The following is a 23024-nucleotide window of genomic DNA, read 5'->3' as shown; positions in this document are numbered from 1 at the left end:
TTGTAAGACTCTGGATCTTATTCCTAACTTATGTTTCAGGAGGTCTCCTCTAACACTGCTTCCGTCAGAAAGAGGTGGTACTGCCTCCTTACTGCCAGGTGGGTGTGGAAGTCCTCGTCCTCTGCTTGGCCTCCAGTGACACCTTCTGCTGGGAACGGGTGGAAGTTCGGATTTCCCGCTAGGTCCTCACTGACACCTCACCGGCTGAGAGAGGAAGGGCTTCCTTCTCACTTCCTCTATTGTCACTGTGGGGAGAGGTGGCCTTGTATTACTGACCAGTGGTGAAAGTCCTGAGTGGGTAGCTAGGTCTCTTCTGACACCACCCTAGAAAGGAGGGGAGATGCCTCATAGCCTGGGGAGGTCAGAGGTCTAGGCTTTCCACTTGACCTTGGCTGATGGGGGTAGAGGCAGGCTCGGAGTAGAGGGCATATTGTCTAAAGGTTGTCTTTCTAAGCTGCTCCTTTTCTGGCTCTTTGACCGGAGAAAGCAGGCTTTTCTTGGGGCTTTTTCCTGTACCCATTACATTTTGAGGTTGCTGGCTTCTCCAGCACCCAGTCAAACATATTTGAGGCAAAGAGAAAGTGCGGAGAACTCACTGCTGAGTCATTTCTTGGGTCTTAAAGTCCCTAGCCAGCCTGCATTCTTCTCTTTCACAGTCTTGCGTTTGTTTAATATATAATGTCCAGGGTTTTAATCAGTGCTTAGTATGAGGAATAGGGAAAATAGATCTAGTCCATACTTTCAGAAGTGGAAGTTGTTCCACATCCTTTAAAAAAATTAAAAGCAACCCTTGAAAATCCCGTGTTTCCCATAAAAATGTAGACTTCAGGTTTCTCCTGAAACACTGGAAGGTAAATCATCCTGGCCTGCATTTCTGCTGGGTAACAGTCGGCTGGAGCTGGGCATCCCCTGCCCCCGTGATGAGGTTATGTGATGAGCTGACCACAGGTCCCACTCCTCTGCAGTGACTGTATTTATCGTGACAAAAGACTTGTATTGCTAGTTCTTATGTGACTGTAGGAGGCTGAGCTTGCTATCTCTGCTTCAGAACTTGTCTTTGATCTCCAGGAAGTGTTGGCCACAGGAGAGATTGAATGTGACACCAGGGAAAGAGCCATTGGCAGAATCCTTGAGGATTCTGCTACATCATTGCAAAAATGTTCTCTCTCTCCCGGCACAAAACTCAGCTTTAGCACAGATTGTTCTGAGCAGTTACAGTAAGAAAGAAACAAATTCCCCTCTCTCATCTCAGGAAATAGCTAGCTCATTCCTCCTCTTGAGAAACCCCTAATCAGGACATGACCCAGAGTTAAGCTCCCAGCCCATTCTTGTGGAAGCCCTACAGAATGAGCCAGTTGGCCCAGAGAAAAATGTAAGTCAGCAAAAGCCTTAGATGTTCAGTGGCTGCAAAGTGAAGCCCTGAGGGGAAGTAGCTTTGTGTTCTAAAACACCAAAGAATGCTGTGTTGGTGGCTCCAGGCAGACTGGTGATCCCAGTAATGTGGAAGGTTCAACAGATCCAAGAAGAAATCTAAAAATGCTCTGTTTCTCATCACAGATTCAAACTAGTTGTTCTAGATTCAAAAAAGAGCCTGATACACTCTGCCATTTCAGTGCCCAAACCTGCCAGTACTAGCAGGGCAGGAAAATCATCTCAAGGCAGATGTTTTCAAACTCTTGAGCTCTGAACATATGGTTGCCAGGGGCAAGGGATAGCTGGGCTTCCCAGGTGGCACTAGTGGTAAAGAACCCGCCTGCCAATGTAGAAGACATAAGAGACGTGGGTTCCATCCCTGGGGTGGGAAGATCCCCTGGAGAAGGGAATGGCAACCCACTCTAGTATTCTTGCCTGGAGAATCCCATGGACAGAGGAGCCTGGCAGGTTACATCGCAAAGACCTGGACATGACTGAAGTGACTGAGCATAGCATAACACAGGACTAGTTAGGGAGTTTGGAATGGACATGTACACTCTGCTATATTTAAAATAGTTAACCAACAAGGACCTACTGTATAGCACATGGAATTCTCCTCAATGCTATGTGGCAGCCTGGATGGGAGGGGAGTTTGGGGGAGAATGGATGCATGTGTATGCATGGCTGGGTCCCTTTGCTGTTCACCTAAAACTATCACAACATCATTAATCAGCTATACCCCAGTACAAAATGAAAATTGAAACAAACAAACAAACAAACAAACTTCTGAGTTCACGGACCCGCTTCAAGGGCATGAGGCCTCATGGGCCACCTAGTCCCTTTGATACCTTGCACTCCGGCTTCCTCCTGAGGGAAACATCAAGAGAAAGGCATCCACCTTCTGCTGCCTGAATCCTCAGCGCTCCCTGTCCCCAGCACATGATCTCTGGCCTTTTTTTTTTTTTTTTTTTTCCTGGGGGCTGCATCACACAACTTGTGGGATCTCAGTTCACTGACCTGAGATTGAACCTGGGCCCTTGTCAATGACAGCATGGTGTCTTAACCACTGAACCCCTAGGGAATTTCCACCTCTGGTCTTTTATGTGCAGGAACAGCCACCATTGACTCTGACCAGAGCTGAGGAATGATGAGAACCTCTGTGCTCTGTTTGGATAAAACAAAGCCTGACAATTGACACTGGACATGGGCTTCCTGCAGGAGCTTTGGCTTCCCTTAGGTGATCCACCTCTGGGGAGGTCAAACACAAAACAAGGTTATCAACAAGGGCCTCAGTTCAATATATCTTGCAGGTGTGTTTGGCCTGCGACATTATCATTCTCTTTGGCCACAGTGCCAAATGCCTGGCCCTCAGTGGCGTAAGGGAACAAGAGCAGACTAGGAGGAAGCTCAACTCAGAGACCCTTCAAGAGCCCCATAGTGTAGTAGGAAGGACAGGGAGGGAGCAGAGGAAAAGGAGGAGGCTGAGGGGAAGAGAAGTAGCAACATCAGTTATCTTTCATCTAGTACCTATTGTGTCCATAGTAGTTCTGGGTTGTGTGTGTGTGTGTGTGTGTGTGTGTATTCACTTAATTGTCAGGGAAAGTCTGTGAAGTAAATAGAATGATCTCGACTTTGCAGCTGAAGAAACTGCAGCTCAGAGAGGGTGTGTGACTTGCTCAAGGTCACACAGCAGGAGTTTGGCTCCAGATCTCTCTGCCTGTGTGCAGGATATGTTCCATTGGCCCCTCCAGTTCTGCTCTCCGCTCTTCTTCACCCTTCTCCATGCCCCAGGAGTGATAAGACAACATCACTGGGCTCCCTTCTCCTTTGACCTCTGTTTAGGTTTGGCCAGTGAGGAGCTGGATGGGTAGGAGACGGGGAGAGAGGAGTGTGAAACCAGGGCACTTCTTCCCCAGCCTCCTCCCCCACTGCGGGGCTGCTGCAGGCTGGCAGTTCCTCCCAGGTCCGCTCTGCCCAGCTCCGTGTGTCTCTGGCTTCCAGGAGCAGCTCCCTTCTGTGCCTCCTCACACCCTAAAGTGTTACATTCTCCTTTGTGGCTTCTCTATATCCTGCCCGCACCACTGTAAGCAGAAAGCTGATTAAACCGTCTTCAAATCTTCCTGAATTGGTTGTGCCGTGTGTTTCCTGTTGGGACCCTCCGAGGACAGTTCATAGCCTGTACCACAGATTCGGTTTTCAGGTTTAGCCTCATCAGTCCTTCAGAACCCCAACTAGGACTTACTCTGAAGAACACAGGGCAGCATAGTGGCTGGTATCCTTCGTTCTGGCGGGAGCAGGAGAACAGAGCCCGGTGCTATGGAGCTGTCCCTCCTGGGGTGGTTATCACCAGACTCTCCACCATTTGGGCTGGCAGGACACTTTGCTCAGGCCTTCCTTTTGGAACTCGTCCTGGGCTAGATACCCAATCCTGGTAGACACTACATGCCGCAAACCCCACTCCAGATGTAACTCATCAAGAGTGGGTTTGAGGATACCTGATATTATGATGCAAATAACATGTCCACCAAACTTGAGGCTTCATTTGGGATTCTGTGGGAACTTTGAGTTCTCCTTGTCTCTTTCGTGGCTGGGAGAACTGCCAGGCAGTGAGAGCCACAGAAGTCCAGGGTTGCTCAGGTTTTTATCTTCTGGCAGATAAGTGTCTTCAAATGATATGTAGATTAATAATAAATAACCCAGCCTGGATTGTTTCTTTGCAAATCTCTCTGATCCACAAGTGACAAGTGCCAGTTACAGGAATTTGAGTGGTCACTGGAATTGAGTCCTCCAGGCGCCTAGGTTGGGTAGTGGGGTGAAGGAGAGGACACCATTTCAACTGACTCCTGGTGGGGACCCCAGGGCTGCCCTCCCTTAGGATGACAGGGATTTTACCTTCAAGGTGACTCTTTTCTACCCCCTCCTCTATCTGACGCCTCTGATAGTGAAGCATTTTCACTATCACTCTTCCAGGCCAAGTCTGTGTCCCTGCATCGGCCTCAACTTGTCTCCCTGCTTCCTCCAAGCAACAGATTGTGGGGCCAATATGTGCTTCCTGTTAAAAAACATAGATCTATGTATGGCTGAGGCCTTTGCTGCTACCCACTCCAGTATTCTTGGGCTTTCCTTGTGGCTCAGCTGGTGAAGAATCCACCTGCAATGCAGGAGACCTGGGTTCGATCCCTGGGTCGGGAAAATCCCCTGGAGAAGGGAAAGTCTACCCATTCCAGTATTCTGGCCTAGAGAATTCCACGGACTGTATAGCCATGGGGTCTCAAAGAGTCAGAAATGACTGAGCAACTTTCACTTTCACTTGAAATTATCACAACATTGCTGTTGTTTTTTTTCCACAACGTTGTTAATTGACTATATTCCAATATGTGATAAAAAGTTAAAAAAGCTTTCTTGTCCTTTCCACCCATCCTTCTCAGAGACCACCTGATCAATTTTCCAAAACTCTGACCACATCATCCCTTTACTCCTACACTGCCATCAGTAAACTCCTGATTCATCTCATCTATTGGATATTCTGCATTTGGGCCCCATGATTCTTGAGTATTTGTTGTTATTGCTCAGAATGCTGACCAATAAACCATTTATTTCTTTTTTCTGGCTGCACAACTTGTAGGACCTTAGTTCTCCCACCAGGGATTGAAGTTGTGCCCCTGTGGTGGAATCTCGGAGTCCTAACCACTAGACCACCAAGGAAGTCCCTTTCACTATAGTTTCAATTTGCAGTTTCCTGGTTACTAGTGAGGACTGAGTACTTTTATATTCTCATTGACCATTCATATATCTTCCTTTGTAGAAGTATTTAGTCAAATCTTCTGCTATTAAAAAAGCAAGCAAACAAACCCTGAGGTTGTTAGCCTTTTAATTATAGATTTGCAGAAATATAATATATGCACATGTGTGTATATACATCCCCTGCCACTACATATATATATATATACACACACACATACATACTCTGGATATAAGATATGTATTTTGAAGATTTCTCCCAATCTTGGCTTACCTATTCATTTTTTAATAGTGTCTTTTGATGAATAATGTCTTCATTTTGATGAAATCCAATATATCAATTTAAAAATAATGGTTAGTAACTTCTATGTTCTTTGTAAGATATCTTTGCCAACTCCAGATCATAAATACATTCTATTATATTTTTTTCTAGAACTGTGCTATTTGTCTGTCTTCAAGTTCACCAATTTTTTCTTCTGTATTTTCATTCCACTGCTTAGCCCATCCAGTGAATTTTTGTTTTGGTTGCTATATTTTTTAGTTCAATAATTTCAGATCGGTTCTTTTATATATTTCTCTAGTTGCGGAGATTTTTATTATGTTTCAAGAGGGTTTGTAGTTGCTTGTTGAAGCATTTTTATGATGATTGCTTTAAAATCTTTGTTAGATAAGTTCAACATCTAAAGTCTTAGTGCTGGCATCTATTGATTATGTTTTCTCATTCAGGTTCCTAGTTTTTGGCATAATGAGTGATTTTCTATTGAAAGTTAGGCACTTTGCATATTATGTTAGAAAACTCTGATCCTATTTAAATCTTCTGTTTTAGCTGGCAGTCACCCTATTGAGTTTACCATGCAGGTTCTGGCTTAATTTCATGGGCTGTCATTCCAAAGATGATTTAATTTTCAGAGTGCTTGGGTGCTATTCTGGTCTGCTTCATTTGTGTGCTACCTGAGACCAAGCTGAAAACCTACATAATACGGCACATTATAATTCAGTTCTCAAATATTTGCCATATTGATTCTATTCAGTCTGACATGTGGATCACTCAGGGGTTTGCTTTGGACTTCATACACAGGTTTAAAAATCCCTTTCATCAATTTTTTCTCTTGCAAAACCTCTTCTGGATGGATGAGTGACATCTTCTTACTGCTGGGTGGTGGTGTCAAAGTCCTAGGCAGGTTAAAACATGGCAGCTTTCTTCTTCAGAGTGAGCAAGTGAGAAGAGTGAGTGAGACTGGGGGAGAGAAAGAATCAGCAAAATGGAAGTTAACAGTATTTTGTAAATTAATCTTTGAAGTGACACCCCATCACTTCTGCCCTATTCTATCTGTTAGGAGCAAGTCACTAAATCAGGTCACACACAACCAAAGGTGATTACTTAGGGCATCGTGTAAGGGTATGGGGATCACTGGGAGTCACTGTAGAAGCAGCCTACCACAGTCTCCTTTAATTTTTCTCATCACTATTTCGTAGTTTTCAGAGATGTTAAAGAAGAAAAAAGCTACCTTTACATTTATTCATATATTGTCTTCAATTTGTTGTTATGCCCACTCAGTGAATTTGAAATTTCAGATACTGCAGTTTTGCATTCTAAAATTTTCTTTGGTTCTTTTCCTGGGTTTTTATTTCTCTTCTAAGATTTCCCATGTGTTCATGCACTATGATCATTTTTTCTTTTAATTCCTTGAACATATTTTTAATAGATGCTTTTAAGTCCTTGCCTGCTAATTGGACTTCTGAGTCTCCTGGGGGTCTGTTTCTGTTGACTGCTGTTTTCCTTTATTATGGGTCATGTTTCCTGTTTACAGTAAACATGTCTACTGTATATTGAACACTGGGAATAAAATAAGTTATAGACTCTGACTTTTGCTGTTATTTTCTAAGTTGATTTTTGTTCTTTCAGGCAGTTATTATTACTGGTTGATTTCCTTGAATTTGTGGAAACTTGATTTTATCCAATGCTAGAATGGGTCTGTGAAAAGACACTTTGATTTTTATATGGTAACTAGGGATCGAATTTCATTTAAAAAATATATACATATTTTTTATTTTTTAAATTTAATTAATTTTTGGCAACACCGTGTCTTTGTTGCTGTGTGTTTTCTCTAGTTGCAGCAAGCACAGCTACTTTAGTTGCAGTCCACAGACTTATTGCGGTTGCTTTTCTTGTTGCGGTACACAGGCTGTATGGGCTTCAGTAGTTGCGGCACATGGACTTGGTTGCCCAGTGGCATTCAGAATCTTCTCAAACCAGGGACTGAACCCATGTACCCATCTGGCAGGCAGATCCCTACCCACTGGACCACCAGGGAAGTCCAAACTTCATTCTTTTACAAGAGGATTATCCAGCTATCGCAGCACCATTTTTAAAAAAGATTATTCTTTCCCCATTAAATGGTCTTGGCACACTTGTCAAAAATCAATCGACTGTAGATATGTGGGTTAATTTCTGGACTCAGTTTATTCCATTGATCTAATTATTTATCCTTACACTAATACTACACTATCTTGATTAGTGTGCTTTGTATTAAGTTTTGAAATTGGGAAGGTGAGAGTCCTTCAACATTGTTCTTCAAGATTCTTTTGGCTATTCTGGGCCTCTTATAATTCTATGTGAATTTTAAGATTAATCTGTTGATTTTGGGGGGCTGAAACTCCAATACTTTGGCCATCTGATGTGAAGAACCAACTCATTCGGAAAGACTCTGATGCTGGGAAAGATTGAAGGCAAGAGGAGAAGGGGACGACAGAGGATGAGATGGTTGGATGGCATCACTGATGGGGATGATGGACATGAGTTTGTGTAGGCTCCAGGAGTTGGTGATGGACAGGGAAGCCTGGCATGCTGCAGTCCATGGGGTCGCAGACAGTTGGACACGACTGAGGAACTGAACTGAACTGCTGATTTTGACAAAGAAGCTAGCTGAGAGTCTGATAGGGAATATGCTGAATACGTAGAACAATTTGAGAAGTATTGCCATCGTAAGAATCTTGTCTTCTGATCATGAACATGGATGACTTTACATTTTAAAGGTCTTCTTTAATTTCCTTTGCTAATATTTTGTACTTTATGTTTTACCCTTCTTTGTTAAATTTTTAAAATTCTTTTTGATGCTATTATAAATGGAATTGTTTTCTTAACTGCATTTTCAGATTGTTTTCAAATATGTTATATGCCATATTCTCTCTCTCCTCTCCTTTTGAGACTCTAATTATATGTGAAGTGAAAGTGAAAGTCTCTCAGTCGTGTCCGACTCTTTGTGACACTGTGGACTATACGGTGCATGGAATTATCCAGGCCAGCACACTGGAATGGGTAGCTGTTCCCTCCTCCATGGGATCTTCCCAACCCAGGGATTGAACCCAGGTCTCCCACATTGCAGGTGGATTCTTTACCAGCTGAGCCACCAGGGAAGCCCAATTATACATAGACTGCCTTATATTAGTCCATAGATTACTGATATTTTTTCCCTACAGTCTTCTCTACTTTAATTTTGATCATTTTTATTGATCTGTCTTCACATTAACTGATTCTTTCTTTTACAGTATCCAGTCTACCATTAAGCCCATTCAATGAGTTGATTTCAGACATTGTATTTTCCAGTTCTAGAATTTTCATTTGTTTATGTTCACAATAGCTTGGTTAACTTTTTCTCTTTATAGGTCAAGTTTTCTTAAATTTTCATAAATTTCAAGTTTTCTTGCTTTTCTGCATGTCTCATGATTTCATAGTGTATTCCAGGTACTGTTTATAAAAGGACAGAAGCTAATGCAATGTGTGTGTGTGTTAGATGCTCAGTCATGTCTGACTCTTTGCCAGCTCGTGGACTGTAGCCCACCAGGCTCCTCTGTTCATGGGATTCTCCAGGCAAGAATACTGGAGTGGGTCGCCATTCCCTTCTCCAGGGGATCTTCCTGACCAAGGGACTGAATCCGGGTCTCTTGCATTTCAGGCAGATTCTTTACCATCTGAGTCAGCAGAGAAGCCCCTAATATAGTATACTACTTGTTTCCCCCAAAGTAAAACCCTTTCCTCTAACCGTTAGAGGAAATGATCATTCAGATTCCCCCTAGAGTAGGGTTGAAGATAAGTTGTCACTTTTTTGGGAGTGACGTCACTTAATTAGATTGATTTCACCTGTGGTTAATCCAAATGCCAACCTTCCCAGGTGCTACTTTTTGATCTTGCTAGAATTTGAGCTGTAAATATGTTGGTTGCACTTCTATATGTTTGTGATTCATCTTTTTATAAACTTTCATTTATGTATGGCTGCACTGGGTCTTCATTGTTGTGAGAGGGCTTTCTCTCGTTGCAGCAAGTGGGGGCTACTCTCTACTTGCAGTGCCTGGGCTTCTCATTGCGGCGGCTTCTCTTGTGGAGCACTGGCTCTAGGGCACTTGGGCTCAGGAGTTTCAGCTCGTGGGCTCTAGAGTGCAGGCTCAGTAGATGCGGCACAGAAGCCTAGTTGCCCCACGGAGTGTGGGATCTCAGTTCCTGGACCAGGGGTTGAATCTGTGTCCCCTGCATTAGCAGGCAGATTCTTAAGGGATTCATCTCTAGAGTCAACTCCGACAGAGTCCCAAAATGTAATCACCCCGAGAACATGCACGACTACGTTATTTATGTCTGTCAGCATAAAAACTAAATCTCCTCAGCATTAAACCCAGAGGAAATATAACTCCTCTTTTCTAGGATTCCAAGCAAGAGTCATTCGTTGGCTTCAACTGGGTCATGTGCCTAATATAGACCATTTTTGAGAATACAGTAAGGACAAAAAGTGAAACGCATAAACTATGGGAACAATTTGCTACCATTTGTTTCAAAAAGGGTAAAGAAAATGTGTGTATATATGTGTAGACAGAATCTCTAGAATGTCCGAAAACATTGGTGGCCTCTAGGGAGGGGAACAGGATGCTTGGGAAAGATTTTTCATTGTATATCCAGTTTGAATTTTAAGCCACATAAGTTACCTATTCAAAAAAATTAAATGAAAAATTGAAATGCAGTTGCCAAAATATTCAGTGGTTTCCTTTGTGGCAGTCAGGGTTAAAAAGCACAGACCAAATAAGTTATGAGTCCCATTTGCCAGATGAAGGGAGGTGGCAAGGGCAGCAAGTAACTTCATGTTTCATCATCAAAAGCAAAGAACTTCACAGCCATTCTGTCCGCTAACCTTCTCAGTCCTATTCTTACCAGCCTAGTTGTTCAAAAAGATAGCTCTGCTTGTTCTTATTAGAATGCTTAAAGGACAAGGGTCTTGGAGCTGGCTCCTTGCTTTCACCGACTCATAACATTGCTGTCCTACTTTCTCAAAATACCGATTAAGAAACAAAGTTTGCTAAATACACAAAGACAAAGAAGCAGGGTTGCTGGTCCCAGAGCTGTTAATGGGTATCTGATGTAAAGGAAGCTTTCTGATATCCTGTAAAGACATCAAGGCAATTCTTCCCAACAAATACAACTAAGTGTTCTCTATCACACATTTTTTACCTTTAGGTAAATATAATCTTGTGGGATTTGCTTTCCCTTCATTCTGTCGACACAACCCAGAGCTCAGGAATAAAAGATATCTTTGAATGAAAGAGCATGTACCTACACTAAGCCTTGATTAGTATTCTGCTATCCTCTCTGATTTTTCCAATTGGCCTCTGCTTTCCCATAAATATGTATGCACTTAAAACCATTTGGGACTTTAAGAATTCAGAGAAGTTTGTGTATTTAGAGAAAATAAAACACCCTAACCCAGGGCCACAGCACAGGATCTTGCTGGAAGGCCTCCAGTTTGCTTCTCCATTGTGATGGATTAATGATTAGTTTAAGAAAACGTGCTTGGCTCACACAAGGAATAAGCAGGACCCTGCTTGAATGCCAAATCCCCTATTTCCAATTCTGAGACTAGGACACAATGTGCTTTCCCTTTTGAGAATTGCACAGTGGTAAAGAATCCGCCTGCCAGTGCAGGAGATGCAGATTCGGGTTGGAGCCCTGGGGGAAGGAAATGGCAACCCACTCCAGTGTTCTTGCCTGGAGAATTCCATGGACAGAGGAGCCTGGGAGGCTATAGTCCATGGGGTTGAGAAGAGCTGGACACAACTGAGCACTGCTCACTGCTTCAGTTTGTTATATTCAAGCCTTACAGTTGACATTTATGGCTTAAAATGCTCTAAGACTAACAATGAACAATCTGAAAAGAAAATTACAAAAACAATTCCATTTAAAATAGCATCTAATAGATAATCAACAAGGACCCACTGCATGGCACAGGGAGCTCTGCCCAATACTCTGTAATAACATATGGGAAAGAATCTGAAAAATAATATATGTATAACTGAATCACTTCATGTGCACCCGAAACAAATATAACATTGTAAATCAACTATATTCCAGTTTAAAATAAACATGTTTTTAAAGAGCATCTAAAAAATACTTAGGAATTAACTTAACCAAGGAGATGGAAGACTTATACCATGAAAACTATAACATATATCTGAAAGAATATTAAAGACATTAATAAGTGGAAAGAAATCTCATATTCAGGGACTGTTAGACTTATTAAGACAGCAATACTACCCTAAGCCATTTACAGATTTAATGCTATCTCTATCAAAATCTCAGTTTTTCTGCAGAAACAGAAAAGCTCATCCTAAAATTCATAGAATCTCTAGTATTTATTTGGCTGTGCCAGACTTTAGTTACAGCAAGTGGGATCGTCGATCTTCACTGTGGCATGCAGGATCTTTAGTTGTGGCATGTGGGATCTAGTTCCCTGACTGGGGATCAAACTCGGTCCCCTGCATTGGGAGTTCGGCGGCTTAGCCACTGGATCACCAGGGAAATCCCCTGGAGGAACTTTACATTTGTGCATCAAAAGATACTATCAACAGAGTAAAAAGGCAATTACAGGATGGGAGAGAACATTTGCAAATTACATATCTGAATCAGCATCCCAAATATATAGAAAACTCCTAAAACTCTGTCACAAGAAAACACCTCAATTAAGAATGAACAAAAGACTTAACAGACATATATCCATATAATAGTCAAGATACACAAATGGCCAGTAAGCACATGAAAAGATGCAACACCACTAATAATTATGGAAATGCAAATAAAAAGTACAGTGAGATACTTCACTTCTATCTGGTGGCTATCAAAAAACTCCAGAAAACATCAAATGTTGGTGAAGACATGGAGAAATTAGAAGTCTTCTGCACTATTGGTGGGAGTGTAATTGAAAGCAGGGTCTCAAGGAGGCATCTGTATAGCCATATTGATAGCAGCATTATTCACAACAGCTAAACACGGAAGCAACCCAAGAGTCTCTTGACAGATGAATGGATAAACAAGATGTGCTACATGCACACAACGGGAAAGTACTCAGCCTCAAAGAAGTCCTGATATACGCTGTGTCTGCTAAGTGACATAATCCTCACACAAAAAGACAAATACTGTATGATTCCACTTATAATGAGGTACTGAGAGCAGTCAGCATCACAGACCTAGAAAGCGGGCGCTAGGGGGACGAGGGAGTGGGAAGTTATGGTTTCATGGGTATAGTTTCAGTTTTCCAAGATGAAAAGACTTCTGGAGATGGATGGTCGTACAACAATGTAAACGTACTTTATACCACTGAACTGTACACTGAAAAATAGTTAAGATGAGGAATTTCTTGGTTTCCTGGTCCAGTGGTTAGGACTCTGCTTTAGCTGCCGAGGATGCAGGTTTGATCCCTAGTCGGGGAACTAAGATCCTGCAAGCCACAAGGTCAAAGAAAAAAAAGATTGAGATGGTATGTTTTATGTTATATGCATTTTAAGACAAAAAATAGTTCAAGAAATTCTCAAGATATCTGAGGTTGTCATTATATTCTCAACATTTAATTTTCTAGGGATCATACCTTCCCTTCTACATCTGAATTTTCTCTTTTAAAAACATGTTTCTAAGCATTTCAATCAGAAGTACTAACATATCACTGGTATTCCCTTGATGCTAATTTTTAAGGTAAAGGCATTTTACCAAACTTAAAAAATAGGTTGCAACCTCATTATTGAAAAGTATGATCCAAAAGAAAATAGAACAAATAGGATGGAGCAATCCTTTATTTTTAGACTCTCTCACAAAGGGGTTTTTAGTACATAGTTTCCAGTGGAGAAGAGAGAACGTGAGAATCAGTCTCCAGCCACTGGCAGCTGCTCCACTCAGGGCCGAAGATCCTCCTGGCCCGAGTGGTGAGGTGGAGGTGTGTACTTCCCTTCCTTGATTAGCTTATCCCGCTGTCTCTTGATGGCATTCAGACGTTTCATCTGTCAAAGGAGGAAAATATTTAAACTCGGAGGGAGATACGCACCAGAAAGTGAGCACTGAAGAAGCTGAATACAAAACTGGTTTCCTTTTTAAACTATGGAAGCTTTTCATCCTGGAGGGCCTCTGAGCTAAATCTCATCTTTAAAGAATCAATTTCTGCTGTATATATAGTAATACCTCCTTGAAAACGGGTAACTAGTATGTTTCTATTATATAGAGGAATATAAGCATTTACAAAAATAATAGAGATACAGAAGCTTTAAGAGGTATACTTGTGCATGCTAAAATCTTTTAAAATATGAAAAGCTGACATCACCTCACACATATGCTGGTGACTGCTCACTAGGTATGAATGAAGCAGAAACAGACCAATGAGGTCTGTGGGCCGCATTGAAAGACCTGCTATGTGCCCAGCCAGTAGTCGCTCAGAGAGGCAGGGCCTTGAGTTCTGCCTTTTCCCCTCAGCAGGACGTGCCCTACGGATGAAAATCAAGCTATCCAAGACTGTGTGAGAGCCGCAATTAATGGATTCTGGGACATGGAAAACAGACTTACCAATCCTGAATGCACTATTCCTTGGCTCAAAACCCAATGGCTTTCATCTTACTGAGAGGAAAAGCTGAATCCTTCCCTAGAAGGACTTATAAGACCCTTCTCTTATGTCTTTCTACCTTCCTCCAGCTCTCTCTGCTCCAACTCAGAGACCCTTCCATTCGCTGCCTCCTCCCTCAAGTGTACGTGTTTCACAATCTCCAAGTCTCTGCTCAAATGTTTTCTATCCTTGAGCTCTTTTAGGAGCACTCCGCTGAAGCACAGAGCAACCATACCAGTGCTTCCTATCCTTCTGTTTATTTTCCCCACTGCACTTGCCAACACCTGACACGCTATTTCTTACCTTGTTCGTAGATTTTCTGTATCCCACCCCCAACCCTTGCCCCATGAATGAGTTCCATTAGGGCAGGGACTTTTTGCTGTTTTGCTTACTGCTATACTCCCAGTACCTGGAATAGTTCCTGACATAATAGGTGATCCAAAAAATACTTTTTGAGTGAATGACTAGGTTTTCACAAAGGCATGAAGGGGCAGTACATTCAATTAAACATCCCATTAACTTTAAAGAATGAGGACGTAACTTCAGTAGAAAAAAACTTTAGGTATTCCCAATACTAAACATTAACCATTTTAAAAACTGTATTCTTAACATTTCTCTAGTAAAGAATTTCCCAACATAAAACTAGTTATGGTTGAGGTATCATACAGCCGTTATGTCAAATGTCTCTCCCAGCTAGAACCAATCATGACTTGGTGTTCTGAATATAAGCACAGGGTCTAGAATCAGCACTGCCAGGTTCCAATGCTATTTCCACCTCTTCCTGGGCTATGTGACCTTAGGTAATGGACTTAATATTTCCTTGCTTCAATGTTTTAATCATACAGTGGGGAAAATAATTCTACAGCATCTCATTTGAGATTATTGCAAGAAATATATGTACTATTACATTCTAAGAACTTAGAGAAGTGTTTGATTCTAATTCTTTGATTCACTAACATCTTCACTTAGATGACCTCTAAAATGGTAACATCTCTTCAGAAATTCACAGGATGAGGAAGTGACCTTAGAGCAACACTATATTTCCAAATAAGGAAACCAAGATTGGATGGGAAAGACTTTCTTGAAGTCACAAAAATAGTGGTGGTAAAACCAGCATCAAAATCCAGCTCTCCCAACTCCCAATCTAATATTCTTTCCACCTCATCACACTGTCTCTTCTTGGTATAAATTTTCCATAATAAATCAAGTGTTAATCTGAGCAAGGAATAAGTGGAGAGAGAAGTGGGGAGAGAAGAAGAGAAGTTATGACATGCTGCGAACTAACTAGCTGGTTGGTGGCCAGCCACCACCCACTCCTTGTCTACTACAGTATCACTCGATGATAAATATTCTTCCAGAGAACATGACAAAATTATTACCTGACAACCATTTATTCCTTCCAAATTTGGCTTTACTTCACCCAAATGCCAATAGCAGATTATAAAAGACAAGCTATATTAAAATGGATACAGATAACTTTAGAGATACATTTAACTGAAAATCTAAATTGTATTTCTGAATCCCAAGGAGTTGACAGTAATAAACATAATTCTATGTTATATGTGGAGCACAGAAATAGGCAAAATGACAGCCCATAGCTAAAGATTTCTTCTCTAAAGGGGAACAGGACCCTATATGTTATGCAATTCATTCAACTCTTGAGGAGGTAAACACTATGCTACTAACACTTTTTCCCCTGTATTTTCGGTCAGGATCACCTAAAACAATGTCATTAACACCTCCATCTTCTGCAGAGTAGAAATCTAGAGGTTGTTTTATTAGGTTCAGTGTAATAGAGCTACAGGATTTTAATCTCTTCCCCAGTGAGGGTTCAATGAATTAGAAATATATTTGCCCAAACATTTTCAAGGACAAACACCCAAGACTAGCTGATACTCTTTACTTTCCAGCCTACGCAAAAATGGAAATCTACACATGCAATTTCTAACCTGATGGCTGCAGCAGGGTACAATGCTAAGGAAAATATTGGGTTCGCCAAAAAGTTTGATGGGAAAACCCTAATGAACTTTTTGGCCAACCCAATATGTGAGAATATGAGGAAGAACACTGAACAGGTTAACACAGTTAACTTCCTTGACATGGTACCTAAGTAGAGAAGGTATTTCACACAAAAGTTTTGCCAATTCACATGGGGCAAGACAATGCCCAGTGATCAGTTAGAAGTATTTAAAAGTAGCTCTAGAGAAACAAGGAAGTAATTCCATTCCCATCTTCATCACTTCCTCACCGTTTTCTGTCGAAGCAGACATTCTCTGAAATCCTCAAATTCTATTTTGCACTCCTTCTCCGCTCGGATACTACCGATTCCATGTGCACACTCTATCCATTCTTTCTCAAAAGCATGGCATCGAGCTGGAATCCTGTGAGGCTGCTCAGCACTCTGGATTGTCATCCAGTGGTCTAAGTCAACACCCAGCTTTTTCTGCACATCAAAGAACGGCATGGCTGAAGTGGAAGGGGAAAAAAAGGAATGCCATAAAGTTGCAGTCAAAAGAGAAATTTCTGAGAAAAATGAGATAATTATGACAAACCACCCTCTAGAAAGATATTTTGTACCAGTCTCCCAATTTCTTCTCCCCAAACTTTTTCATTACACAAGTTCTTCCAGTTCATGGTAGATAAGCAATTTTCATGCTTTCACAAAACTCAAACTCCAGGAAAAGGGAACTAGAACCAAAAAACAATGCATTAAAAATCCTCTATATTGATAAGGTCATTTTAATCAAAAGTTGAAAAGTGTGTTTTATTGAATTTTTAAAATATATGTTATTTATTTGGCAGTGCAGGGTCTTAGTTGCAGCATGCAGGATCTTTAGCTGCCGCAGGCGAACTGGGCTCTAGTTTCCTAACCAGGAATTGAAGCCAGGCCTCTGCATTGGGAGTGTAGAGTCTAAGCTACTGGACCACTAAAGAAGTCCCTGTATTGAATATTTTGACTCAGTAATCCCAATGCTTTGAGATAGATCTGAAGAAATAACTGAAATAAAAAAGCACAGCATAAAAACATTTCTTTCCACTTTTCGATCCATAATAACTTAGATGACACTTCTAAGAAGCCATCTTGAAGCGGGAATGTCATCCTGTGTTAGCACAGCATCAGCTCGTAGACCTTTCATAGTACCTTGCACGCCCCTGTAATGTACTATTCATATGCACATCTCCTTTTCGAACAACTCTGAGGATAGGGACCAGTCAGGTAGGAGCTCAATAATTGTTGGGGGAAAAAAAAAAGAAATTCAAACAACTTAAAAGTGCAACAATAGAGAAAGTTAAAGTGTTTGTCTCTCAGTCATGTCCCCACTCTTTTCCACACCATGGACTGTAGCCCACCCGGCTCCTCCGTCCATGGAATTCTCCAGGCAAGAATCCTAGAGTTGGTTGCCATGCCCTTCCAGGGGATCTTCCCAACCTAGGGATCGAACCCGGGGCTTCTGCATTTCAGGCAGATTCTTTACTGTCTTAGCCACCAGTGAAGTAACAGAAATGAATAATTAAATCCAGTACCCATCTGGTAAGACAATGGTGGGGGGAGGATAATACACATGAAATATACCTTTTAATGTTTAATGAAAAAAAAGGAGGGGGTTACAGTAATGTAAAAAAAAAAAAAACTTCAAAAGAAGACTGAAAGGAAGCACAAAAAAAGGTCAACAGTTACGTTTATGAGTGGTAGGCTTACAGGTGAATGTAATTTTAAAGTTTTCTACCCAGTCATTTCTACCCAGATTGATAATTTTCTTTCAGTCATTTACTGAGTAATAATGTTCCAGTCACTGGGATGGGGGTGGTGGGGAGCAGCTGCAACCTAAGCACTAGCATAGGACACACAGAGGGAGCTGGGAATCAACGGGCGAGCACAAGACGTAAGGAGGAAGCACCTATTCTGTCCGGGAAACTGGGGAAATGCTTTTAAGATGGGTGGCGTTTGATACGGATCAAGGGCAGGTCGTTGACAGAGTATTCCATTGGGGCACACGCTGCACGAGTTACAGCCGGTGTGCTGGGTTATGTCTGGGGTACACTGAGCACCCAGACGCGGCTGGAGCGCAGAGTGCACGTCGGGAAGAACGCAAAGAGCTTTAGAGGCTGGCAGGGCCTAAATCCCGCAAGGCCACTCAGCAAGCTGGGAAAGGAACGTGGACTTCAGGTTAAGAAACAAAAGGCCAAGTATGAGTCTGTCAGAAAGTTAAGTCAACCTGGAAAAAGAGCCGAGAGAGGCGCGCTCTATAGGCTTCAGTGACATAGGCTGTGTGGACCAAGGAGCCTGGGAAAGCAGAAAATATGGCCAGGAGAAAGGTCATCCACCCAGCAAGCCAAGAGAAAATCTGTTAAAGAGCTCTCGGAAGGACGCGCTTTAGGCGCTATCGCCCAGCGGACACACACAGCCCCTACCGTCCGGCCGCTGTGTCCTTTTCTCCTCGCTGGCCGCCTCTCCTAGACGATCCTCAGGCTACGAAGAGGCCTGCCGCAAAGGAAGCCCGCTGCGCGACTCTTGCAGCGCGACGCCGGGAGCCGACCTGCCTTCCGCCGTCGCGCCCCGGAACCATAGAGACCAAGCCCATCTGTCTGCGCCTGCGCGGCCGTCTGAGTTGACCTCCAGAGACTGCTGACGAGCGGACCTTGCCCAGATAACCGCGTGAGAGGCATCCCCAGGGTTTAGTGATTTCCTGCTGCTTCCTTCTTCAGTGCCTGGGACTCTCACCACAGCTATGATTGGTGCGGGACTTGACCAAGGAAACCCTCTTCATCCCCTTCCAGTGGCGGCTAAGCTCATGGAGTGTGAACACACCCAGGGTGGGTTCCAGTTCTTGCTCCGCCACTTGTGTGTCACCTGGCAAAATTTCTTAACCTCACTATGTTTCTGTTTCATCTAAGATAAAAATAATCTTAAAAGATAATAATACAGTGTATAGAGTTGCTTGGGGGATTAAGTGAGTTCTATTAAAGCACTGGGTTTCCCAGGTTGCCTTAGTGGTAAAGAACCCGCCTGCCAATGCAAGAGACGTAAGAGAAGAGGGTTCGATCCCCGGGTCAGGAAGATCCTCTATGGCAACCCACTCCAATATTCTTGCCTGAAGAATTCCATGGACAGAGGAGCCTGGCTAGTTACTGCCCATAGAGTCTCAAGAGTCGGACAGGATTTAGCGAGTAAACCACCACCGAACCACTGAGGCGTTTCCTAGCACGTGGAAGGCACTCTAAGACAATCGCAGTTCTTTGTGTCTCAGTTTTTAAAGTTTACGGATTCTGGAGAGTCGTCAGAGACCATGCCCCTCTGTTTCCGAACCTCCAGAGGTTCCCCTTGATTACAGCAGGAGCCCCAGATTCACTGGAGACAGAAGGTTTTGTTGATGCAGATGGGGGTAGAGGGGCCCCAGGAGCCCGATGTGGGTGGAACCGAGTCAGTCAGCAGGTGCATGAGGCCCAGGGACATGGGGGTAGGTTCGGGCACATTCATCTTACTAGGATTCAGTGGCTTCTTCCCTGTGGAAGAGAGAGCATCTTGAGGGCGGAGCAATTTGAAGAGCAGTGAGGGAGAGGTTAGGTTCTGCCGAGCCCTCTGGAGAGAAGGCACCAGGACAGGCAGCAATATCTGTGTGGAAAACTAGGTCAACTGGTGAGTAGGGGGAAATGGGGAGGCTTCTTGGAGGAGGGGTCCGACTTTGACCTGGGTGAGCTCTCAAGAATACTTGGTGTTTCCAAGCAGAATGGGGCAGGGCCCAAAGCCCCTTTTCCTGTGGGTCCCCCTTAAGGGGAAAAAGACATTTGGGGACCCCCATAAGCAAGGGGGTGCCAGAATTAGTCCTTAAGGCACGGCTGGGGGCAGACGAGGCACCGAGACACAAAGGCGCAACCGGTGGAGGGTCAGGGGCAGCCTCCAAGCTGGGTGCCAGGTCACAGGAGGATGCAGGACTGCCCATGCTTGATTGGCACGGTGTTGAGCACTGCCGGACGGCCTCGGTAAACACTTCCTTGACGCCATCCTGCTGCAGGGCCGAGCACAGCTTGGATCTGCTGGGCCACCACCTGGCCCAGCTCCTTCAGGCGCCTTTAGGGTGTCAGGTCCTTCTTGGTGCCCACCAAGAGGATGGGCACCTCGGGGCAGTGGTGGCACACCTCTGAATGCCACTTGTGCTGCACATTCTCATAGGAAGGCAGATGACAATGGAGAAGATGACAAACATGTTGGTCTGAGGGCAGGAGAGTGCGGAGGTGATCATACTCCTCCTGGCCTGCTGTACCTACAGGTTCGGGTTCACTGGGCACCCGTCAACTGCACTCTGGGCGTATAGTTGTTGAACACTGGGGATGTACTCCTTGGGGAAGGCGTTGCTTGTGTAGCGTGTTTTGACCACAGCCCCTTCGCTTACCACCACACACCTGATGCTCTGCATGGTGGATGCAGGTGCTGTGGTGGAGACTATGCCTCTTTCCTTTTCTGAGTCCTCCTGGATCAGTGACCTTATGCCCTCCCCAAGGCAGGGAAGATGGGGGTGGCGGCAGTGGCTCTGGACTGCAGATTTCTTTTTCTTTTAAGTGATGAGCTCTCAAAACTGTTAGAGAAGTCCAGTGTTCCAAACTTCCCAGGCTCATTGTCCAAAACTGCCTAATGCCCCGACCGAGAGCTTGCTCTTCCGTGTATTCCAGGAATATCCTGTGATCCAGTCTCTCTCTCCCTTTTTTTCTTCTTTCCTTGGAAGGATACTGATTCCTCCCTCCCCCACTTCCATTTCTGCATGCCAAATTCCTGTTCTGCTTCAGGACTTTTGCATAGGTTTTTCTCCAAAATGCATCAACTATCAACCAAGCCCTAGTTTCATCCACTCTGAGGAGAATGCCTGAGGTCCCACGATGTACTGGTTTTGTTCCAGCATTCCAATTCTCCTTTCCTTCCCTCCTCATCAGATATGTACCCCATCTTAGATCAGTTTCAGTTCAGCTAGAATTTCCTGGGCACCTAATGCATGTCCAGCACAGTACTGGAGGATGATGGAAGTGGTAACTCATGGCCCTTGCCTACAAAATACTAGAGGTAGCAAGGGAGTGATCACCACCACCCCTTTCACTTCTCCCATTTAATGTTGGTGATAGCACCTTTCCAGCCATTCAGGTAGTAAACTCTGAAGCTGTATTTTGCCTTTTCCTCCTGCTTCATCCAATATTTAATCACTGGCCAAATGCTTTCGAATATTCCTTCAATAGATTTTCAAATTTATTTCTTCCTTTCTGCCTCCTGGCTCCTCACTTCAGTCTGTTTTGCACTAATCTTTCTAAAATATTAATTTCATTGAATCATTCCTCAGATACCAGGTGGGGTAGATTAGTACAAAGATGGCAGTTCAAAAGCCTCCAAGGCCAGAGCTAGCTCACTGTAAGGAAATGAAAACAAAAGCATTATGATAAATGGGAACTGATCCTTGGCCTCAGTTTGGGGGAGAGGGATGGTGGGGAATATGCAACCTGAAGAGCATATGTCCCGGCTAAAGGGGGCAGCAGCTCCTCAGCTCCACTCTTGCTGTCAAGAATCAGGGCTCCAAACTGTCAACTCTTCAAATTTTTCACGAGAAGCCAGACATTTTTTGTTATTGCTTAAATGTGAAACATTCCGTTGTAAAAAGCCAGGCAACTAATTTTTTGTTTTTCAAGTGCTGACCAAACAAAACCCATCATGGAAATGGCCTTTGAGCTGCCAGATTTCGAATCTTGGATGGAGAGAAAATTACAGACTGGGAAAGCAATTTACTTCGAACTTTGATGGTTTTTCACATCCAGCCTTACTCTCTTCTTACCCTCTCTTCTTATTATTGTTGCTTTTCTGAAGATTCAAATCTGATCATTCAGAAAACACTTCCTGAGCTCTTATCTCAACCATGACCCTTGTTGAGTTCTTGGGATGAAGGCACAGAATGCCGTGACAAGTGGTTAAAACAAAGATGAATAAATGGAGAATGCAAAGGAAGGGGGTCATTCATATTGCTTGGGCTCTGTGTAAGGTTATTCAAGAAAAGGTCCAGATTTTGGGGTTTGGCATTCAAGACCATGATCTGATTTCTTTCCATTGGTAACTCCTCAGATCCCATTGTTCATCAACCGGTATTCAATACCCTGGTGTTCTCAAACATCCAGAACTGTTCTCATGCTTCCAAATTTTGTAGGATCATTACAGACTTCCCAGTGTCCCCTGGGGCAAATGCCTAATCCGTTCTCGTCGTTTATCGCACGAAGCTTTCTGCGGAATTTTTCTGAACTCTGAGCATTTACTAGGGCTTTGTTGAGGTCCCACCAGCCCAGTTAAACGTATACTGTTTCCTATTATAGATGTTAACTGTTGATACGCCAAGCCCCTCCATTCGGCCCCGGTGTTGGTGCGGCTGTGCAAGGATGTCCACGACAAGGCGCTCCCGAAGATGGGAAAACTACAGTTCCCAGAAATCCTACGCCAGAACTGCGCCTGCGCCGTTGCTATGCCGACCATGGGCGCCAGCTTAGATTCCTGGGCTTTTTAGTGATTTAACTCTGCCATGGGGGGCGGGGGGGGGGGGCGCTCGTTACCACCTCTTGTATTCCTCTCGTTTATCTCTTTTTTCCTTTTTCTGCAAGCCTCTGCTTCTTGGAATTGTAGTTTTACAACGAAATCAAAAGATGTTATACACAGAGAAACAAGCCTGAGCTGTTGCCTTGTTCATTGTTTATTGGGGAACCCTGAGGCTCAGAGGCCGGGTGGAACAGGTCTAGGCATTCTGTGCTTCCCCAAGAGTCTTGCTCCCATCTTCAAAGAACAAGAGGAAGGCTCAGTGTTAATCGAAGCCCCACCACCCCCTCCAACCCGTTCCTGTTCCCGTTCTCCTGAAAACTAGCCTCGCTGCTGCGTGAGCTGGGGCTGTGGACAGCCACAGATTTAATGACCCCTGGATCTATTTCACGAGACTTCTGTCCTTGATCCTGGAT

General features: G+C 43.5%; 1 protein-coding gene, 1 long non-coding RNA gene and 1 pseudogene across 2 annotated transcripts; 1 reads left to right on the top strand and 2 right to left on the bottom strand.

The window, feature by feature from the left end:
* Positions 1–13239: 13239 nt before the first annotated feature.
* Positions 13240–18609, bottom strand: NDUFS5 (NADH:ubiquinone oxidoreductase subunit S5). Its single transcript, XM_069586871.1, has 3 exons — positions 18468–18609; positions 16303–16520; positions 13240–13461 (listed from the first exon to the last, which is right to left on the bottom strand). The coding sequence occupies exons 2-3, from the start codon at positions 16516–16518 to the stop codon at positions 13357–13359; spliced, it is 321 nt and encodes a 106-aa protein (XP_069442972.1). The 5' UTR covers positions 16519–16520; positions 18468–18609; the 3' UTR covers positions 13240–13356.
* Positions 17902–22745, top strand: LOC138438886 (uncharacterized). The gene is made up of 2 exons (XR_011256494.1): positions 17902–18869; positions 22395–22745. It is a non-coding gene; the product is annotated as an uncharacterized lncRNA (long non-coding RNA).
* On the bottom strand, positions 19903–20606 carry LOC138438881 (rho-related GTP-binding protein RhoG-like; annotated as a pseudogene).
* Positions 22746–23024: the final 279 nt, after the last annotated feature.

Source organism: Ovis canadensis, chromosome 1 (assembly GCF_042477335.2).
Source record: "Ovis canadensis isolate MfBH-ARS-UI-01 breed Bighorn chromosome 1, ARS-UI_OviCan_v2, whole genome shotgun sequence".
Taxonomy (NCBI): domain Eukaryota; kingdom Metazoa; phylum Chordata; class Mammalia; order Artiodactyla; family Bovidae; genus Ovis; species Ovis canadensis.
This window is presented reverse-complemented; position numbering and strand designations above follow the sequence as displayed.